We start from the raw sequence: 18,998 nt of genomic DNA on the forward strand, positions 1-18,998 counted from the left end.
TTGTGGTGGCATTTTGAGGATTTAATGCATTGATAGCCTTTTTTAATATGCACCCCTAGTCTAGCATTTCACCCATGTCTATTCAAAGAATGCATGTTCAAATCTTTTAAAATCTTTAGGAACTCTTTTTTAAGTGTTATTTTTGGATTACTTGCTTAATATGTTGGTCTCCTACAACTAAAGAAACAAGAATTGTTTTCTTTTCTAGAATCACCATATTTCCCAAAAATTTTCAGCAATTTCTGTATATAGAAAAAATATTCTTTCTATAGAACCAAATTCCCTGATAGTTGGATCATGAACAAGGAAGCCAAATGATCCATATCTACCTGATAGGAGACTCTTAAAATTCCAAGGGAAAGGGGTTTACTATATCTTCTTGAGCAATAGGAAAATTTAGAAACTCTTTTATTTGGTCATTTATTGAGGCCACTTCCCTCAATTCCAAGTAAGACTTGGAAATCCATTTACAAGCTCACTCATCATTTATCTAGATGTTGATGTATCCTCTAGCCATTTTCTACTTCGTGTCAAATTTTTTAGTAATTAGAGGACAACTTTAATTTCATTTTAGATCTAGACATTTCTGATTTCCTCTTAAATCTTAACATCCAATATTCAATACCACAAAATGTTCAGGCATTACAATGAGGGGACATCTTTAATTTCATTTTAGATCTAGACATATTTGATTTCCTCTTAAATTCAAACATACAAAATGTTCAAGGATTACACTTACTACTTTGTTTAATGCATCTATGCTTATGGATGACATTCCTACACACTGATTTGAATAAGAGGCAACATTCATACCTATATCAACCAAACAAACATATTCTCCCTTCTTAACCTGTATGAAGAATGAATTAGAATAGAGACCTCAAAAATCAAGCAATTCATATGAAGGAGGCCACGCTTCCTCTAGCTAATTTTTTAAACATGAGCTAAAGATATCTTACTATTAAAATTCAATCAGCATAGTCTAATGATACAAAACTTATTCGCATGATATTAGATGATTAAAAATATATTTTTAAGCCCTTTTTACAAATATAAGCATTCATTGTCCTAGTGACCCACCTCTTCTTCCTCCATCGAGGGGATGAATATCTGCTCCAAAGGTTAGTGGGAAGCTCACAAGGTTCAATCCCCGAATCTTTATGTTTTTATTTAAGGCATATTTAAGATAAATAAAAACATAAACATATTTAAGATAACTAAATTGTATTTATAACGCAAATATCCAATAAGAAAAATCATATACTCCCCAATCTACATTTAACTTTCATAAAAGAAAAAAGCACCATGCATCTACCTTTTACATTAAAAATTTAAATTCGCTTAATTTTTTTGATATGTTATTTATTTTATTCTATTCTGTAATACAAAGAATTTCATTTCGGCAGAATACTTAAAAACACTTTTTCTGAAAAAGAAACCCAGCGCTTTGTCCCGGTCTATGGGTTTGGTATAAAGTGTTTAATTTAGTCTACACTTCGTCAAAAGTGACCACCAGCGCCCTCTCTTTTTGCTGGTTATGTGTGAATGCCATTGACGGCAACAACAACAAAAAAAACATATATTTTCTCAATCTCCTGGCATTAGTGAAGGCATACCTTGTATGTTGGGTTTGCTATTCCAATATGGATGACGAGCTTCTCAATCTGTTGGCATCGTGTGCTTGCGCAGTTGTATTTATATTATTACTTTTATGGGATGTGATTATGGCATTCAAAAGGAAGGCACTGTGGATTCCTGCAGAAGCTCTGGTTCTGAGCGCCCTTACCATCCAGCTTTTCGGCTTGATTGATTATTCCCATATCAGTTATCAGGGCAACAAATCCCAAAAGCTGCAGGAAGTCCACAATTTGTTGGAAGCAGATCAGTTAGTAACTGACTCGGCAAGGCTTATGATGTGTGTTTTCCTTAGCTATTTGATTCCCCAAATGGTCCGTTCTCGCTGGTATACTGTGTGGAGCGATATTGGAGCATTGATATTGGTTGTTCTCTTCCATATGGGCGTTGAGCTTTACTTCGTTTGGAAAGCAAAGAAAGCATACTACCATGGCCAATCATTATGGTTCATGGGTGTCCTCCACTATCCTATTCATAGATAGTACATTGTTGCTTCTGCTCTTGAGCTGCGCGGTCTTTGCTGGTCAAAGCATCCGCAGGGTCATGTCTCAGAAGGTTCCTTCAGCACTCTCGTGTTGTGAATCTAGTTGCCCAGGAAAGCGAAAGTGCAAGAGTATTGAGGACCACATCTTCAAATGTTGGATTGTGACTCGTGCCTCTGAACCTGACTATATTATGGCCAGATCAGTTTTCAGTGCATTGGCAGGTCTACTGGTCTCAATTTCAGTTGTGATCATATTCATTAAAGTGAAATACATTCATCTTCAATCAGATTATAATATCATTAGGAAATTCACTGTTGCTGTTGAGTTTGCCTTCGTGATGGTAGGCTGGATGGTTGCCTTGATCAGATGGTTCACATCAGTTATGTACTTTCCTAAGAATGTGCAGGTTTTGTTTTACATGGAGGATTTTTGGACAAGGACTATTGCTGAAGTGAAAGAGGATCTGGATACACAGTCCAAAAGCCAATTGTATATGAAGAAAAGAATTCGTGGAAGAATGATATTGCAAAAGGTTGTAATCACTTTGGTTGCAAAAATTCGGCTACATTCCTTGTTTCTGCCCGTGCGGATTTGGCTGCAGAAACTCATGGTGTACATCAGTAAAGCCTGTTGGTCACTCTCTGAGTTTGTTCTGCGAATGATCAGGCCTTTCATAATGAGCCCCGAAGAGAATGCTTTGTTGTTTGGATTGGAAATATCAGGAACAACAAGAGGCGACCATAGGTTTTCCCAGTACAAAGAAGCTTTGGACATCATAAGAATGCGAGGGGAAGTGGCATACAGCCTGTGGAGAGCCAATAACTGGGCCTTTAACCAGACAGAGAATCATATGAAACAAGGCATTGAAAAGGGAAAGGGTAATACTGAAGAATTGGTCAAATTAATAAGACACAAAACAGGGCCTGTTGAAGATGAAGCAACATCGGCAGTTCTGGAAGAAGAAAAAGGTTTCAAGTACCTGGGCGAAAATTCTTGGAAGATGAGAGCAACCTCTTTGATATATTGTATGATCTACTTCTATAATGGAAGTAGTAATAAGAAAGTTATTACTGATGCTATAGAAGCTTGCTCTCAAGCATGGGATTTTATGGACATTATTGACCGTTCAGATGATGAAGCCAAATTAGTGAGTCTAGCAGCAGATAAAGCATTCTATACTCTTAAACACATATGGACGAAAGACTCTGAAAAGCTACTGGAACGCAAGATTAGAAAGCCGATGAGAGAAGATATAGAACGACTTTCAAAAGATACAGAAGCAGGCGAAATACAGAAATATTTATGTGTGGAGAGTCAACATGACTCCAGGGATTGGATGAGAGCGGCCTTGAAAATTAATCTGTACAAAACATGGAAAGCCATAGAAGATAATTCAGTTGATCCAGTCGGAAAGTTAGGAAAGTTAGAATGCTTATTGTCAAATGTCATTGGTCATTGTATTGATAACGAGATAGACAATGCACTGATAAAAAATTGCAGTGACTGGGCGAGGAAGGGGAAAGAGGCAGAGATATACCGCGCAGCTTTTATAAAGGGGGAACTCAAGGGAGTGCGCGATAAGGTATATACCTTGCTTGTTACCGTTATATCGTACCGTATATATCTTGCTTGTTACCGTTATACTTTACATTTTACGCATGGATGCAGGAGAAGTAAATATTTACGTATGACTCGTGACTTTCGTGATTTTATTTGTTATGTAGATCGGCGAAGGCGACTTTCAGGTTTAGAGTTGCGATCATGTGGAGGGCATAATGGTGGTCATACATTTTCTTTTTTTGTGAAGGGCAAAGGCAGACCAATTATGATTTTTTTTATTTTTTAATAATATTAATGTTATAGAGTTCAAGTTTGTGTGATCTATATTAAATTTGTGCACAAAATATCACTGTTATATTTATTGAGCGGCTTATATGTTTTCTATGTGTATTTGAATATTTAATGTCCAGGGTGGAAACATCCGATCTGGGGGCATAATGTTTTTCATACATTTTTTCTCGTAAAGAGCGGGGCAGATTCCATTTATGAATTTTTTTTAATTTTACTGTTATATTTATTGGATGTATACATGTTATCTCATATGCATTTGAATATATAATTTCCAGGGTGGAAATATCCATGTATTTTGGCTATCAAGGGAATAAAGGGCTCTGAAAATATAATTTTAAAGGAGAAAACATTCATACATGTAATTTTTGTATGCGATGGAATAAAGGAGAGAGCATCAATCCATATATTTTCATTGTGATGGAATAAATATATGCTACTTTGATGGGAATGGTTTTCATTTCATTGTGATGGAATAAATATATACTACTTTGATGGGAATGGTTTTCACTATGATGGAATCATGATTTATTATTTTAATGGGATGTTTTTTTTAACATTTTATGTGAATGTATAATTAACCTTATAAATTTTTAAATTCAATACTTAATAAATTTAAAAATATGAATAATTCAATACTTAATAAATTTAAAAATATGAATAAGAAAAATATTTATTAATATTAATTAAAATTGTTAATAAAAAAATAATATTAAACTTATGAGGTAGTTGAATTGTCATTGTTTCGATAGTGAAGTACATGCTTCTTGACATTCGAAGTTTAAATTGTCTTGTGGATCAACAAACAAAGAAATAAATAAGATATTATCTTAATTTAAATTTATTATATCAAATAAAATAATTGAAAGTTAAAAGAAAATATATAAAAAATAATGTAATTTAAATTTAAATAATTATATAAAAAATAAAATATTTTAAATTAAAAAAAAATATTAATTTGATAATTCTATGTAAATTTTTAGTATTTAATATGGAGTTGATATATGACATTTAAAAATATATAAAAATAATTTTCTAATAAGGTGTCATCTGAGTGAATGTCTAGGACGTGGGCATTAATATTCACTCCGCATGTAATTAAAATACGAAAATGTCTTAGATAAGGCTTGCAAGATGCAAAGAGGGCGAATGTTATGGAAAAACTCGTAATTATAGTTAGTGTTATATTATTCTTAGAATTTATGTGCAACTGGAAGGCGATGAAGGAGAGGTCTGTTGGAGGTGGCAAATGTTCAAGAGCAAGGGGTAGCTTTGCAAGCAAGCCATTCCCATCTATTGGTGTCGGTGGTGCAAAAACTCAATGGAGGAGGCGACTCAAGTTGGGTGGTGGATCCCATGTAACACAAAATGCCACTTGGGACCTAGGCTTGTTGCACAATGTTCAGAGTAGGGGTTGCTTCTCCTTGGTCCAACGTGTCATGGAACGCAAATGTTGGCCTGTTACCAGTCAAGACTAGGACATAACAATTCGTTCCTTTATGAAGGTACTTTCATTTTGTTTGCTATATGTAGATTTATGCTATAGGAAGTTTGTGTTCGAAAAAAGTGATGGTGAATGTGCCAGGGTATTTTTTAACAATTTAATATTTTTCCTATATATAGTATTATAGACAACTATTCTGGTTTGAAGATTCATACGTATAGAATGTAGGCGAAAATTCAACAAGAAAACATGCAATTTACTATTAAATTTAGTTATGTTTTACAAATATCATCCATTTAATCATATATATGTAAAAAACAGGTGGAGTTTTAACCAAATTGGCAAATTTGTTTTTTAAAGAATGTCCAAAAAATAGGTCATTTCTGAAATTTCACCCTTAAAATTTTCCCTAGAATGCACTAGGGTGATTGAAAGAATTGCTATGAAATGTGGGTGGTCTTGGTGGCCCAAGCTCAGTATCTTCCTCTATCGCTTGAGTGTGGGCGTTTTATTGTGTTCTTATTTTTGGCATGACGATTTTTTGGTCTCTCAATCTTCAGGGTCTAGTTTTTTCTTATTGATTTTGTCACCCTATGGCCTTGTAAGGAAGTGGAAGTCGAGTAAAGAAGTTGATGGTCACGTTGGGATGGATAGTGGTTTATGTCCTTGTAGGAAGGAGGAGGAGAGGTTGTATGGTGCTGTAGTGTTGTTAGAAGAGAGTCATCTTTGGGCCATACCAGTGGGGAGGGTCTCATCTAGTTTGGGGGACAGAAGTTGGGAGAGGAAGTGGTGGCTTTGTTTGGGGGAGGTGGTTCATGTTGTGTGGTGTTGGTATTGGCTAGTTGGTGCACCTGCGTGAGTCATTCTTAAGGGAATTATTTACCAATGGGGTTTTATATTATGAGAGCAAGGCATGGAAGGAAAAGTGGTCATTTGTTATTGCAACAAAGGGTACCCCTTTGAAGTAGTATACCTGCCTATTGGAAGGCAAAGTAGGCAGGGGTTAAAAGGAATTCTTAATATCACTTTCATGCAATAGTAATAGGGAAGGCTCAAGTGAGGGGTAGGTCTCCGAGGGCAGGGAACTATGCACCTAGTAGATCAACACCACAGTGGTGAAGAATTGGAGCAACCTCATGTCATTTCCCTAGGGCATGTGGACTTGACTTCTCCATCTGATTCTCTTGCAGTACAAATTTGCCAAGTGATAGTGGTTGTTGAGCAACTAACACATGATCAAAACAATTATCGAAATGAGGTAATGAGTTTCCTCAATGAAATTCAGCATAATGAGTGGAAATTTCTGGATAGATTTGCTTCCCTTCGAAGAGACCAAAGGCAGATTCATGAGCGATTGGATAACTTCAAAGGTAGAATGACACATATGGAGTCTTATGTTCACGAAGCATTCTGGAACCCAACATAGGTTCAACAGGATAATTAGGCTCCAGGAAATACGGATGGACAATGAGGATGGCAGGATTTGTTTTGGTTTTTGAGTAGTTCTAGTCCTTATGGGCTATTTATTATAGAGGCTATTGATTATAGGTCTAATAGATTTCTGATGTTACTATCTATATACTTTTTCTTATATCTATTGGCCAATAAATCCAGTAGGAGTGAGGCCTTTTCTATTTGGAAAATGTGTTATCCATTATTTAAATTTGACACAATTTAATAGAAATGGTTGATTCACACACACACACATGATAAAAATTCAAGATATTTTATTTTATAGCTATATGATTATAATTTTTAATATAAGAAACTTGTATTGAATTTTTTTTTTTTGGTAACTAGGTGATCGACCTGCTTATGTTGGAAGAAGACCAATATACCTACAATGTGATACTTATCACCAGAATTCTGTGATGATTTGGTCAAGCATAGATGCCCCTTGGGAAGTTTAATTCACCCAAAGTGGCTTCCACTCCTCAGTCCCTCCCCATGAGGTTGAACTTGTGACCTAGAGGGGACTAAACCCCATGAAAATCAACTACTTTAAACCTCATGGGTGTATTGAGGCATTTGAAATATTTTATTCATTACCACTAAATTCAATATCTGACTGAGAACATGGATTGTAGTTGAAGAATTTCAATGTTCCTAAGTAGATAATTCCTCATGAGGGATGGTGTAATGTAGCGTAGAAGTGAGGATCCCACTATTCAGGTTCTAGTTCGTCAGCGAATAGTGTTGATAGTAGAGGCTTGTTTTTCCTCTTTGTAAAATGATTTGCCCAATGTTCTTTTTGTTGATAATTAAAGCATTAAATATTTTTTGAAGGGAATCTTCTCTTTTTGAGATAAGGAATCCTTTCCTTCAGCTTCTTAGGGCTATACCTTCTAAAATAGTTAGGCAAATCATGATCACATCTTGATTGGAAAGTATAATATTTTTTTCTTTTTCTTTGAGCATTTGTTGCAGTGGCATTTTGAGGATTTAATGCATTGATAGCCTTTTTCAATATGCACCCATAGTCTAGCATTTCACCCATGTCTCTTCAAAGAATGCATGTTAAAATCTTTTAAAATCGTTAGGAACTTTTTTTAAGTGATATTTTTGGATTACTTGCTTAATATGTTGGTCTCCTACAACTCAAGAAACAAGAATTGTTTTCTTTTCTAGAATTACCATATTTCCCAAAAATTTTCAGCAATTTTTGTATATAGATAAAATATTCTTTCTATAGAACCAAATTCCCTGATAGTTGGATCATGAACAAGGAAGCCAAATGATCCACATCTACCTGATAGGAGACTCTTAAAATTGCAAGGAAAAGGCGTTTACTATATCTTCTTGAGCAGTAGGAAAATTTAGAAACTCTTTTATTTGGTCATTTGTTGAGGCCACTTCCTCAATTCCAAGTAAGACTTGGAAATCCATTTACAAGTTCACTCATCATTTATCTAGATGTTGATGTATCCTCTAGCCATTTTCTGCTTCGTGTCAAATTTTTTAGTAATTAGAGGACATCTTTAATTTCATCTTAGATCTAGACATTTATGATTTCCTCTTAAATCTTAACATCCAATATTCAATACCACAAAATGTTCAGGCATTACAATAAGGGGACATCTTTAATTTCATTTTAGATCTAGACATCTTTGATTTCCTCTTAAATTCAAACATACAAAATGTTCAAGGATTACACTTACTACTTTGTTTAATTCATCTATGCTTATGGATGACATTCTTACACATTGATTTGAATAAGAGGCAACATTCATACCTATATCACCCAAATAAACATATTCTCCCTTCTTAACTTGTATGAAGAATGAATTAGAATAAAGACCTCAAAAATCAAGCAATTCATATGAAGGAGGCCACGCTTCCTATAGCTAATTTTTTAAACATGAGCTAAAGATATCTTACTATTAAAATCCAATCAGCATAGTCTAATGATACAAAACTTATTCGCATGATATTAGACGATTAAAAATATATCTTTAGGCCCTTTTTACAAATATAGGCATTCATTGTCCTAGTGGCCCACCTCTTCTTCCTCCCTCGAGGGGATGAATATCTGCTCCAAGGGTTAGTGGGAAGCTCACAAGGTTCAATCCCCGAATCTTTATGTTTTTATTTAAGTCATATTTAAGATAAATAAAAACATAAACATATTTAAGATAACTAAATTGTATTTATAACGCAAATATCCAATAAGAAAAATCATATACTCCCCAATCTACATTTAAATTTCATAAAAGAAAAAAGCACCATACATCTAACTTTTACATTAAAAATTTAAATTCGCTTAATTTTTTTGATATGTTATTTATTTTATTCTATTCTGTAATGCAAAGAATTTCATTTCGGCAGAATACTTAAAAACACTTTATCTGAAAAAGAAACCCAGCGCTTTGTCCCGGTCTATGGGTTTGGTATAAAGTGTACAACAAAAAAAACATATATTTTCTCAATCTCCTAGCATTAGCGAAGGCATACCTTGTATGTTGGGTTTGCTATTCCAATATGGATTACGAGCTTCTCAATCTATTGGCATCGTGTGCTTGCGCAGTTGTATTTATATTATTACTTTAATGGGATGTGATTATGGCATTCAAAAGGAAGGCACTGTGGATTCCTGCAGAAGCTCTGGTTCTGAGCGCCCTTACCATCCAGCTTTTCGGCTTGATTGATTATTCCCATATCAGTTATCAGGGCAACAAATCCCAAAAACTGCAGGAAGTCCACAATTTGTTGGAAGCAGATCAGTTAGTAACTGACTCCGCAAGGCTTATGATGTGTGTTTTCCTTAGCTATTTGATTCCCCAAATGGTCCGTTCTCGCTGGTATACTGTGTGGAGCGATATTGGAGCATTGATATTGGTTGTTCTCTTCCATATGGGCGTTGAGCTTTACTTCGTTTGGAAAGCAAAGAAAGCATACTACCATGGCCAATCATTATGGTTCATGGTGTCCTCCACTATCCTATTCATAGATAGTACATTGTTGCTTCTGCTCTTGAGCTGCGCGGTCTTTGCTGGTCAAAGCATCCGCAGGGTCATGTCTCAGAAGGTTCCTTCAGCACTCTCGTGTTGTGAATCTAGTTGCCCAGGAAAGCGAAAGTGCAAGAGTATTGAGGACCACATCTTCAAATGTTGGATTGTGACTCGTGCCTCTGAACCTGACTATATTATGGCCAGATCAGTTTTCAGTGCATTGGCAGGTCTACTGGTCTCAATTTCAGTTGTGATCATATTCATTAAAGTGAAATACATTCATCTTCAATCAGAATATAATATCATTAGGAAATTCACTGTTGCTGTTGAGTTTGCCTTCGTGATGGTAGGCTGGATGGTTGCCTTGATCAGATGGTTCACATCAGTTATGTACTTTCCTAAGAATGTGCAGGTTTTGTTTTACATGGAGGATTTTTGGACAAGGACTATTGCTGAAGTGAAAGAGGATCTGGATACACAGTCCAAAAGCCAATTGTATATGAAGAAAAGAATTCGTGGAAGAATGATATTGCAAAAGGTTGTAGTCACTTTGGTTGCAAAAATTCGGCTACATTCCTTGTTTCTGCCCGTGCGGATTTGGCTGCAGAAACTCATGGTGTACATCAGTAAAGCCTGTTGGTCACTCTCGAGTTTGTTCTGCGAATGATCAGGCCTTTCATAATGAGCCCCGAAGAGAATGATTTGTTGTTTGGATTGGAAATATCAGGAACAACAAGAGGCGACCATAGGTTTTCCCAGTACAAAGAAGCTTTAGACATCATAAGAATGCGAGGGGAAGTGGCATACAGCCTGTGGAGAGCCAATAACTGGGCCTTTAACCAGACAGAGAATCATATGAAACAAGGCATTGAAAAGGGAAAGGGTAATACTGAAGAATTGGTCAAATTAATAAGACACAAAACAGGGCCTGTTGAAGATGAAGCAACATCGGCAGTTCTGGAAGAAGAAAAAGGTTTCAAGTACCTGGGCGAAAATTCTTGGAAGATGAGAGCAACCTCTTTGATATATTGTATGATCTACTTCTATAATGGAAGTAGTAATAAGAAAGTTATTAATGATGCTATAGAAGCTTGCTCTCAAGCATGGGATTTTATGGACATTATTGACCGTTCAGATGATGAAGCCAAATTAGTGAGTCTAGCAGCAGATAAAGCATTCTATACTCTTAAACACATATGGACGAAAGACTCTGAAAAGCTACTGGAACGCAAGATTAGAAAGCCGATGAGAGAAGATATAGAACGACTTTCAAAAGATGCAGAAGCAGGCAAAATACAGAAATATTTATGTGTGGAGAGTCAACATGACTCCAGGGATTGGATGAGAGCGGCCTTGAAAATTAATTTGTACAAAACATGGAAAGCCATAGAAGATAATTCAGTTGATCCAGTCGGAAAGTTAGGAAAGTTAGAATGCTTATTGTCAAATGTCATTGTTCATTGTATTGATAACGAGATAGACAATGCACTGATAAAAAATTGCAGTGACTGGGCGAGGAAGGGGAAAGAGGCAGAGATATACCGCGCAGCTTTTGTAAAGGGGGAACTCAAGGGAGTGCGCGATAAGGTATATACCTTGCTTGTTACCGTTATATCGTACCGTATATATCTTGCTTGTTACCGTTATACTTTACATTTTACGCATGGATGCAGGAGAAGTAAATATTTACGTATGACTCGTGACTTTCGTGATTTTATTTGTTATGTAGATCGGCGAAGGCGACTTTCAGGTTTAGAGTTGCGATCATGTGGAGGGCATAATGGTTGTCATACATTTTCTTTTTTTTGTTAAGGGCAAGGCAGACCAATTATGATTTTTTTTTATTTTTTAGTAATATCACTGTTATATTTATTGAGCGGCTTGTATGTTTTCTTATGTGCATTTGAATATTTAATGTCCAGGGTGGAAACATCCGATCTGGGCGCATAATGTTTTTCATACATTTTTCCTCGTAAAGAGCGGGGCAGATTCCATTTATGAATTTTTTTTAATTTTACTGTTATATTTATTGGATGTATACATGTTATCTTATATGCATTTGAATATATAATTTCCACGGTGGAAATATCCATGTATTTTGGCTATCAAGGGAATAAAGGGCTCTGAAAATATAATTTTAAAGGAGAAAAACATTCATACATGTATTTTTAGTATGCGATGGAATAAAGGAGAGAGCATCAATCCATATATTTTCATTGTGATGGAATAAATATATACTACTTTGATGGAATGGTTTTCACTATGATGGAATCATGATTTATTATTTTAATGGGATGTTTTTTTAACATTTTATGTGAATGTATAATTCACATTATAAATTCTTAAATTCAATACTTAATAAATTTAAAAATATGAATAAGAAAAATATTTATTAATATTAATTAAAATTGTTAATAAAAAAATAATATTAAACTTATGAGGTAGTTGAATTGTCATTGCTTCGATAGTGAAGTACTATGCTTCTTGACATTCCAAGTTCAAATTGTCTTGTGGATCAAGAAACAAAGAAACAAATAAGATATTATCTTAATTTAAATTTATTATATCAAATAAAATAATTGAAAGTTAAAAGAAAATACATAAAAAATAAAGTAATTTAAATTTACAAAATTATATAAAAAATAAAATATTTTAAATTAAAAAAATTATATTAATTTGATAATTCTATGTAAATTTTTAGTATTTAATATGGAGTTGATATATGACATTTAAAAATATATAAAAATAATTTTCTAATAAGGTGTCATCTGAGTGAATGTCTAGGACGTGGGCGTTAATATTCACTCCGCATGTAATTAAATACGAAAATGTCTTAGATAAGGCTTGCAAGATGCAAAGAGGGCGAATGTTATGGAAAAACTCGTTATTATAGTTAGTGTTATATTATTCTTAGAATTTATGTGAAACTGGAAGGCGATGAAGGAGAGGTCTGTTGGAGGTGGCAAATGTTCAAGAGCAAGGGGTAGCTTTGCAAGCAAGCCATTCCCATCTGTTAGTGTCTCGGTGGTGCAAAAACTCAATGGAGGAGGCGACTCAAGTTGGGTGGTGGATCCCATGTAACATAGAATGCCACTTGGGACCTAGGCTTGTTGCACAATGTTCAGAGTAGGGGTTGCTTCTCCTTGGTCCAACGTGTCATGGAACGCAAATGTTGGCATGTTACCAGTCAAGACTAGGACATAACAATTCGTTCCTTTATGAAGGTACTTTCATTTTGTTTGCTATATGTAGATTTATGCTATAGGAAGTTTGTGTTCGAAAAAAGTTATGGTGAATGTGCCAGGGTATTTTTTAACAATTTAATATTTTTCCTATATATGGTATTATAGACAACTATTCTGGTTTGAAGATTCATACGTATAGAATGTAGGCGAACATTCAACAAGAAAACATGCAATTTACTATTAGATTTAGTTATGTTTTACAAATATCATCCATTTAATCATATATATGTAAAAAATAGGTGGATTTTTAACCAAATTGGCAAATATGTTTTTTAGAGAATGTCCAAAAAATAGGCCATTTCTGAAATTTCACCCTTAAAATTTTCCCTAGAATGCACTAGGGTGATTGAAAGAATTGCTATGAAATGTGGGTGGTCTTGGTGGCCCAAGCTCAGTATCTTCCTCTATCACTTGAGTGTGGGCGTTTTATTGTGTTCTTATTTTTGGCATGACGATTTTTTGGTCTCTCAATCTTCAGGGTCTAATTTTTTCTTATTGATTTTGTCACCCTATGGCCTTGTAAGGAAGTGGAAGTCGAGTAAAGAAGTTGATGGTCATGTTGGGATGGATAGTGGTTTATGTCCTTGTAGGAAGGAGGAGGAGAGGTTGTATGGTGGTGTAGTGTTGTTAGAAGAGAGTCATCTTTGGGCCATACCAGTCGGGGAGGGTCTCATCTAGTTTTGGGGGACAGAAGTTGGGAGAGGAAGTGGTGGCTTTGTTTGGGGGAGGCGGTTCATGTTGTGTGGTGTTGGTATTGGCTAGTTGGTGCACCTGGGTGAGTCATTCTTAAGGGAATTATTTACCAATGGGGTTTTTATATTATGAGAGCAAGGCATGGAAGGAAAAGTGGTCATTTGTTATTGCAACAAAGGGTACCCCTTTGAAGTAGTCTACCTGCCTATTGGAAGGCAAAGTAGGCAGGGGTTTAAAGGAATTCTTAATATCACTTTCATGCAATAGTAATAGGGAAGGCTCAAGTGAGGGGTAGGTCTCCGAGGGTAGGGAACTATGCACCTAGTAGATCAACACCACAATGGTGAAGAATTGGAGCAACCTCATGTCATTTCCCTAGGGCATGTGGACTTGACTTCTCCATCTGATTCTCTTGCAGTACAAATTTGCCAAGTGATAGTGGTTGTTGAGCAACTAACACATGATCAAAACAATTATCGAAATGAGGTAATGAGTTTCCTCAATGAAATTCAGCATAATGAGTGGAAATTTCTGGATAGATTTGCTTCCCTTCGAAGAGACCAAAGGCAGATTCATGAGCGATTGGATAACTTCAAAGGTAGAATGACACATATGGAGTCTTATGTTCACGAAGCATTCTAGAACCCAACATAGGTTCAACAGGATAATTAGGCTCCAGGAAATACGGATGGACAATGAGGATGGCAGGATTTGTTTTGGTTTTTGAGTAGTTCTAGTCCTTATGGGCTATTTATTATAGAGGCTATTGATTATAGGTCTAATAGATTTCTGATGTTACTATCTATATACTTTTTCTTATATCTATTGGCCAATAAATCCAGTAGGAGTGAGGCCTTTTCTATTTGGAAAATGTGTTATCCATTATTTAAATTTGACACAATTTAATAGAAATGGTTGATTCACACACACACACATGATAAAAATTCAAGATATTTTATTTTATAGCTATATGATTATAATTTTTAATATAAGAAACTTGTATTGAATTTTTTTTTTTTGGTAACTAGGTGATCGACCTGCTTATGTTGGAAGAAGACCAATATACCTACAATGTGATACTTATCACCAGAATTCTGTGATGATTTGGTCAAGCATAGATGCCCCTTGGGAAGTTTAATTCACCCAAAGTGGCTTCCACTCCTCAGTCCCTCCCCATGAGGTTGAACTTGTGACCTAGAGGGGACTAAACCCCATGAAAATCAACTACTTTAAACCTCATGGGTGTATTGAGGCATTTGAAATATTTTATTCATTACCACTAAATTCAATATCTGACTGAGAACATGGATTGTAGTTGAAGAATTTCAATGTTCCTAAGTAGATAATTCCTCATGAGGGATGGTGTAATGTAGCGTAGAAGTGAGGATCCACTATTCAGGTTCTAGTTCGTCAGCGAATAGTGTTGATAGTAGAGGCTTGTTTTTCCTCTTTGTAAAATGATTTGCCCAATGTTCTTTTTGTTGATAATTAAAGCATTAAATATTTTTTGAAGGGAATCTTCTCTTTTTGAGATAAGGAATCCTTTCCTTCAGCTTCTTAGGGCTATACCTTCTAAAATAGTTAGGCAAATCATGATCACATCTTGATTGGAAAGTATAATATTTTTTTCTTTTTCTTTGAGCATTTGTTGCAGTGGCATTTTGAGGATTTAATGCATTGATAGCCTTTTTCAATATGCACCCATAGTCTAGCATTTCACCCATGTCTCTTCAAAGAATGCATGTTAAAATCTTTTAAAATCGTTAGGAACTCTTTTTTAAGTGATATTTTTGGATTACTTGCTTAATATGTTGGTCTCCTACAACTCAAGAAACAAGAATTGTTTTCTTTTCTAGAATTACCATATTTCCCAAAAATTTTCAGCAATTTTTGTATATAGATAAAATATTCTTTCTATAGAACCAAATTCCCTGATAGTTGGATCATGAACAAGGAAGCCAAATGATCCACATCTACCTGATAGGAGACTCTTAAAATTGCAAGGAAAAGGCGTTTACTATATCTTCTTGAGCAGTAGGAAAATTTAGAAACTCTTTTATTTGGTCATTTGTTGAGGCCACTTCCCTCAATTCCAAGTAAGACTTGGAAATCCATTTACAAGTTCACTCATCATTTATCTAGATGTTGATGTATCCTCTAGCCATTTTCTGCTTCGTGTCAAATTTTTTAGTAATTAGAGGACATCTTTAATTTCATCTTAGATCTAGACATTTATGATTTCCTCTTAAATCTTAACATCCAATATTCAATACCACAAAATGTTCAGGCATTACAATAAGGGGACATCTTTAATTTCATTTTAGATCTAGACATCTTTGATTTCCTCTTAAATTCAAACATACAAAATGTTCAAGGATTACACTTACTACTTTGTTTAATTCATCTATGCTTATGGATGACATTCTTACACATTGATTTGAATAAGAGGCAACATTCATACCTATATCACCCAAATAAACATATTCTCCCTTCTTAACTTGTATGAAGAATGAATTAGAATAAAGACCTCAAAAATCAAGCAATTCATATGAAGGAGGCCACGCTTCCTATAGCTAATTTTTTAAACATGAGCTAAAGATATCTTACTATTAAAATCCAATCAGCATAGTCTAATGATACAAAACTTATTCGCATGATATTAGACGATTAAAAATATATCTTTAGGCCCTTTTTACAAATATAGGCATTCATTGTCCTAGTGGCCACACCTCTTCTTCCTCCTCGAGGGGATGAATATCTGCTCCAAGGGTTAGTGGGAAGCTCACAAGGTTCAATCCCCGAATCTTTATGTTTTTATTTAAGTCATATTTAAGATAAATAAAAACATAAACATATTTAAGATAACTAAATTGTATTTATAACGCAAATATCCAATAAGAAAAATCATATACTCCCCAATCTACATTTAAATTTCATAAAAGAAAAAAGCACCATACATCTAACTTTTACATTAAAAATTTAAATTCGCTTAATTTTTTTGATATGTTATTTATTTTATTCTATTCTGTAATGCAAAGAATTTCATTTCGGCAGAATACTTAAAAACACTTTATCTGAAAAAGAAACCCAGCGCTTTGTCCCGGTCTATGGGTTTGGTATAAAGTGTACAACAAAAAAAACATATATTTTCTCAATCTCCTAGCATTAGCGAAGGCATACCTTGTATGTTGGGTTTGCTATTCCAATATGGATTACGAGCTTCTCAATCTATTGGCATCGTGTGCTTGCGCAGTTGTATTTATATTATTACTTTAATGGGATGTGATTATGGCATTCAAAAGGAAGGCACTGTGGATTCCTGCAGAAGCTCTGGTTCTGAGCGCCCTTACCATCCAGCTTTTCGGCTTGATTGATTATTCCCATATCAGTTATCAGGGCAACAAATCCCAAAAACTGCAGGAAGTCCACAATTTGTTGGAAGCAGATCAGTTAGTAACTGACTCCGCAAGGCTTATGATGTGTGTTTTCCTTAGCTATTTGATTCCCCAAATGGTCCGTTCTCGCTGGTATACTGTGTGGAGCGATATTGGAGCATTGATATTGGTTGTTCTCTTCCATATGGGCGTTGAGCTTTACTTCGTTTGGAAAGCAAAGAAAGCATACTACCATGGCCAATCATTATGGTTCATGGTGTCCTCCACTATCCTATTCATAGATAGTACATTGTTGCTTCTGCTCTTGAGCTGCGCGGTCTTTGCTGGTCAAAGCATCCGCAGGGTCATGTCTCAGAAGGTTCCTTCAGCACTCTCGTGTTGTGAATCTAGTTGCCCAGGAAAGCGAAAGTGCAAGAGTATTGAGGACCACATCTTCAAATGTTGGATTGTGACTCGTGCCTCTGAACCTGACTATATTATGGCCAGATCAGTTTTCAGTGCATTGGCAGGTCTACTGGTCTCAATTTCAGTTGTGATCATATTCATTAAAGTGAAATACATTCATCTTCAATCAGAATATAATATCATTAGGAAATTCACTGTTGCTGTTGAGTTTGCCTTCGTGATGGTAGGCTGGATGGTTGCCTTGATCAGATGGTTCACATCAGTTATGTACTTTCCTAAGAATGTGCAGGTTTTGTTTTACATGGAGGATTTTTGGACAAGGACTATTGCTGAAGTGAAAGAGGATCTGGATACACAGTCCAAAAGCCAATTGTATATGAAGAAAAGAATTCGTGGAAGAATGATATTGCAAAAGGTTGTAGTCACTTTGGTTGCAAAAATTCGGCTACATTCCTTGTTTCTGCCCGTGCGGATTTGGCTGCAGAAACTCATGGTGTACATCAGTAAAGCCTGTTGGTCACTCTCTGAGTTTGTTCTGCGAATGATCAGGCCTTTCATAATGAGCCCCGAAGAGAATGATTTGTTGTTTGGATTGGAAATATCAGGAACAACAAGAGGCGACCATAGGTTTTCCCAGTACAAAGAAGCTTTAGACATCATAAGAATGCGAGGGGAAGTGGCATACAGCCTGTGGAGAGCCAATAACTGGGCCTTTAACCAGACAGAGAATCATATGAAACAAGGCATTGAAAAGGGAAAAGGGTAATACTGAAGAATTGGTCAAATTAATAAGACACAAAACAGGGCCTGTTGAAGATGAAGCAACATCGGCAGTTCTGGAAGAAGAAAAAGGTTTCAAGTACCTGGGCGAAAATTCTTGGAAGATGAGAGCAACCTCTTTGATATATTGTATGATCTACTTCTATAATGGAAGTAGTAATAAGAAAGTTATTAATGATGCTATAGAAGCTTGCTCTCAAGCATGGGATTTTATGGACATTATTGACCGTTCAGATGATGAAGCCAAATTAGTGAGTCTAGCAGCAGATAAAGCATTCTATACTCTTAAACACATATGGACGAAAGACTCTGAAAAGCTACTGGAACGCAAGATTAGAAAGCCGATGAGAGAGAAGATATAGAACGACTTTCAAAAGATGCAGAAGCAGGCAAAATACAGAAATATTTATGTGTGGAGAGTCAACATGACTCCAGGGATTGGATGAGAGCGGCCTTGAAAATTAATTTGTACAAAACATGGAAAGCCATAGAAGATAATTCAGTTGATCCAGTCGGAAAGTTAGGAAAGTTAGAATGCTTATTGTCAAATGTCATTGTTCATTGTATTGATAACGAGATAGACAATGCACTGATAAAAAATTGCAGTGACTGGGCGAGGA

At 35.4% G+C, this 18,998-nt stretch overlaps 2 protein-coding genes across 2 annotated transcripts; both read left to right on the plus strand.

Annotated features, from left to right (window-relative positions):
- Nucleotides 1-1,554: 1,554 nt before the first annotated feature.
- Nucleotides 1,555-3,940, plus strand: LOC149259937 (uncharacterized). Its single transcript, XM_089377992.1, has 2 exons — nt 1,555-3,702; nt 3,845-3,940. Exons 1-2 carry the CDS (start codon nt 2,065-2,067, stop codon nt 3,869-3,871), a joined length of 1,665 nt encoding a protein of 554 aa, XP_089234118.1. The 5' UTR covers nt 1,555-2,064; the 3' UTR covers nt 3,872-3,940.
- A 5,444-nt stretch (nt 3,941-9,384) lies between these two features.
- LOC149259938 (uncharacterized) lies at nt 9,385-11,733 on the plus strand. The gene is made up of 2 exons (XM_089378001.1): nt 9,385-11,447; nt 11,590-11,733. The coding sequence occupies exons 1-2, from the start codon at nt 10,524-10,526 to the stop codon at nt 11,614-11,616; spliced, it is 951 nt and encodes a 316-aa protein (XP_089234127.1). The 5' UTR covers nt 9,385-10,523; the 3' UTR covers nt 11,617-11,733.
- The last annotated feature ends 7,265 nt before the right edge of the window (nt 11,734-18,998 follow it).

Source organism: Pinus tabuliformis, chromosome 6 (genome assembly GCF_031772625.1).
Source record: "Pinus tabuliformis cultivar Carrire ecotype Pingquan chromosome 6, CPIR1, whole genome shotgun sequence".
NCBI classification, from domain to species: domain Eukaryota; kingdom Viridiplantae; phylum Streptophyta; class Pinopsida; order Pinales; family Pinaceae; genus Pinus; species Pinus tabuliformis.

Bases quoted from the DNA above. Each gene is read 5' to 3' on its own strand.
- LOC149259937 (XM_089377992.1), top strand. From the start codon at position 2,065: ATGGCCAATCATTATGGTTCATGGGTGTCCTCCACTATCCTATTCATA. The intron at 3,703-3,844 runs GTATATACCTTG...TTTGTTATGTAG, and splicing joins TCAAGGGAGTGCGCGATAAG to ATCGGCGAAGGCGACTTTCA.
- LOC149259938 (XM_089378001.1), top strand. From the start codon at position 10,524: ATGATCAGGCCTTTCATAATGAGCCCCGAAGAGAATGATTTGTTGTTT. The intron at 11,448-11,589 runs GTATATACCTTG...TTTGTTATGTAG, and splicing joins TCAAGGGAGTGCGCGATAAG to ATCGGCGAAGGCGACTTTCA.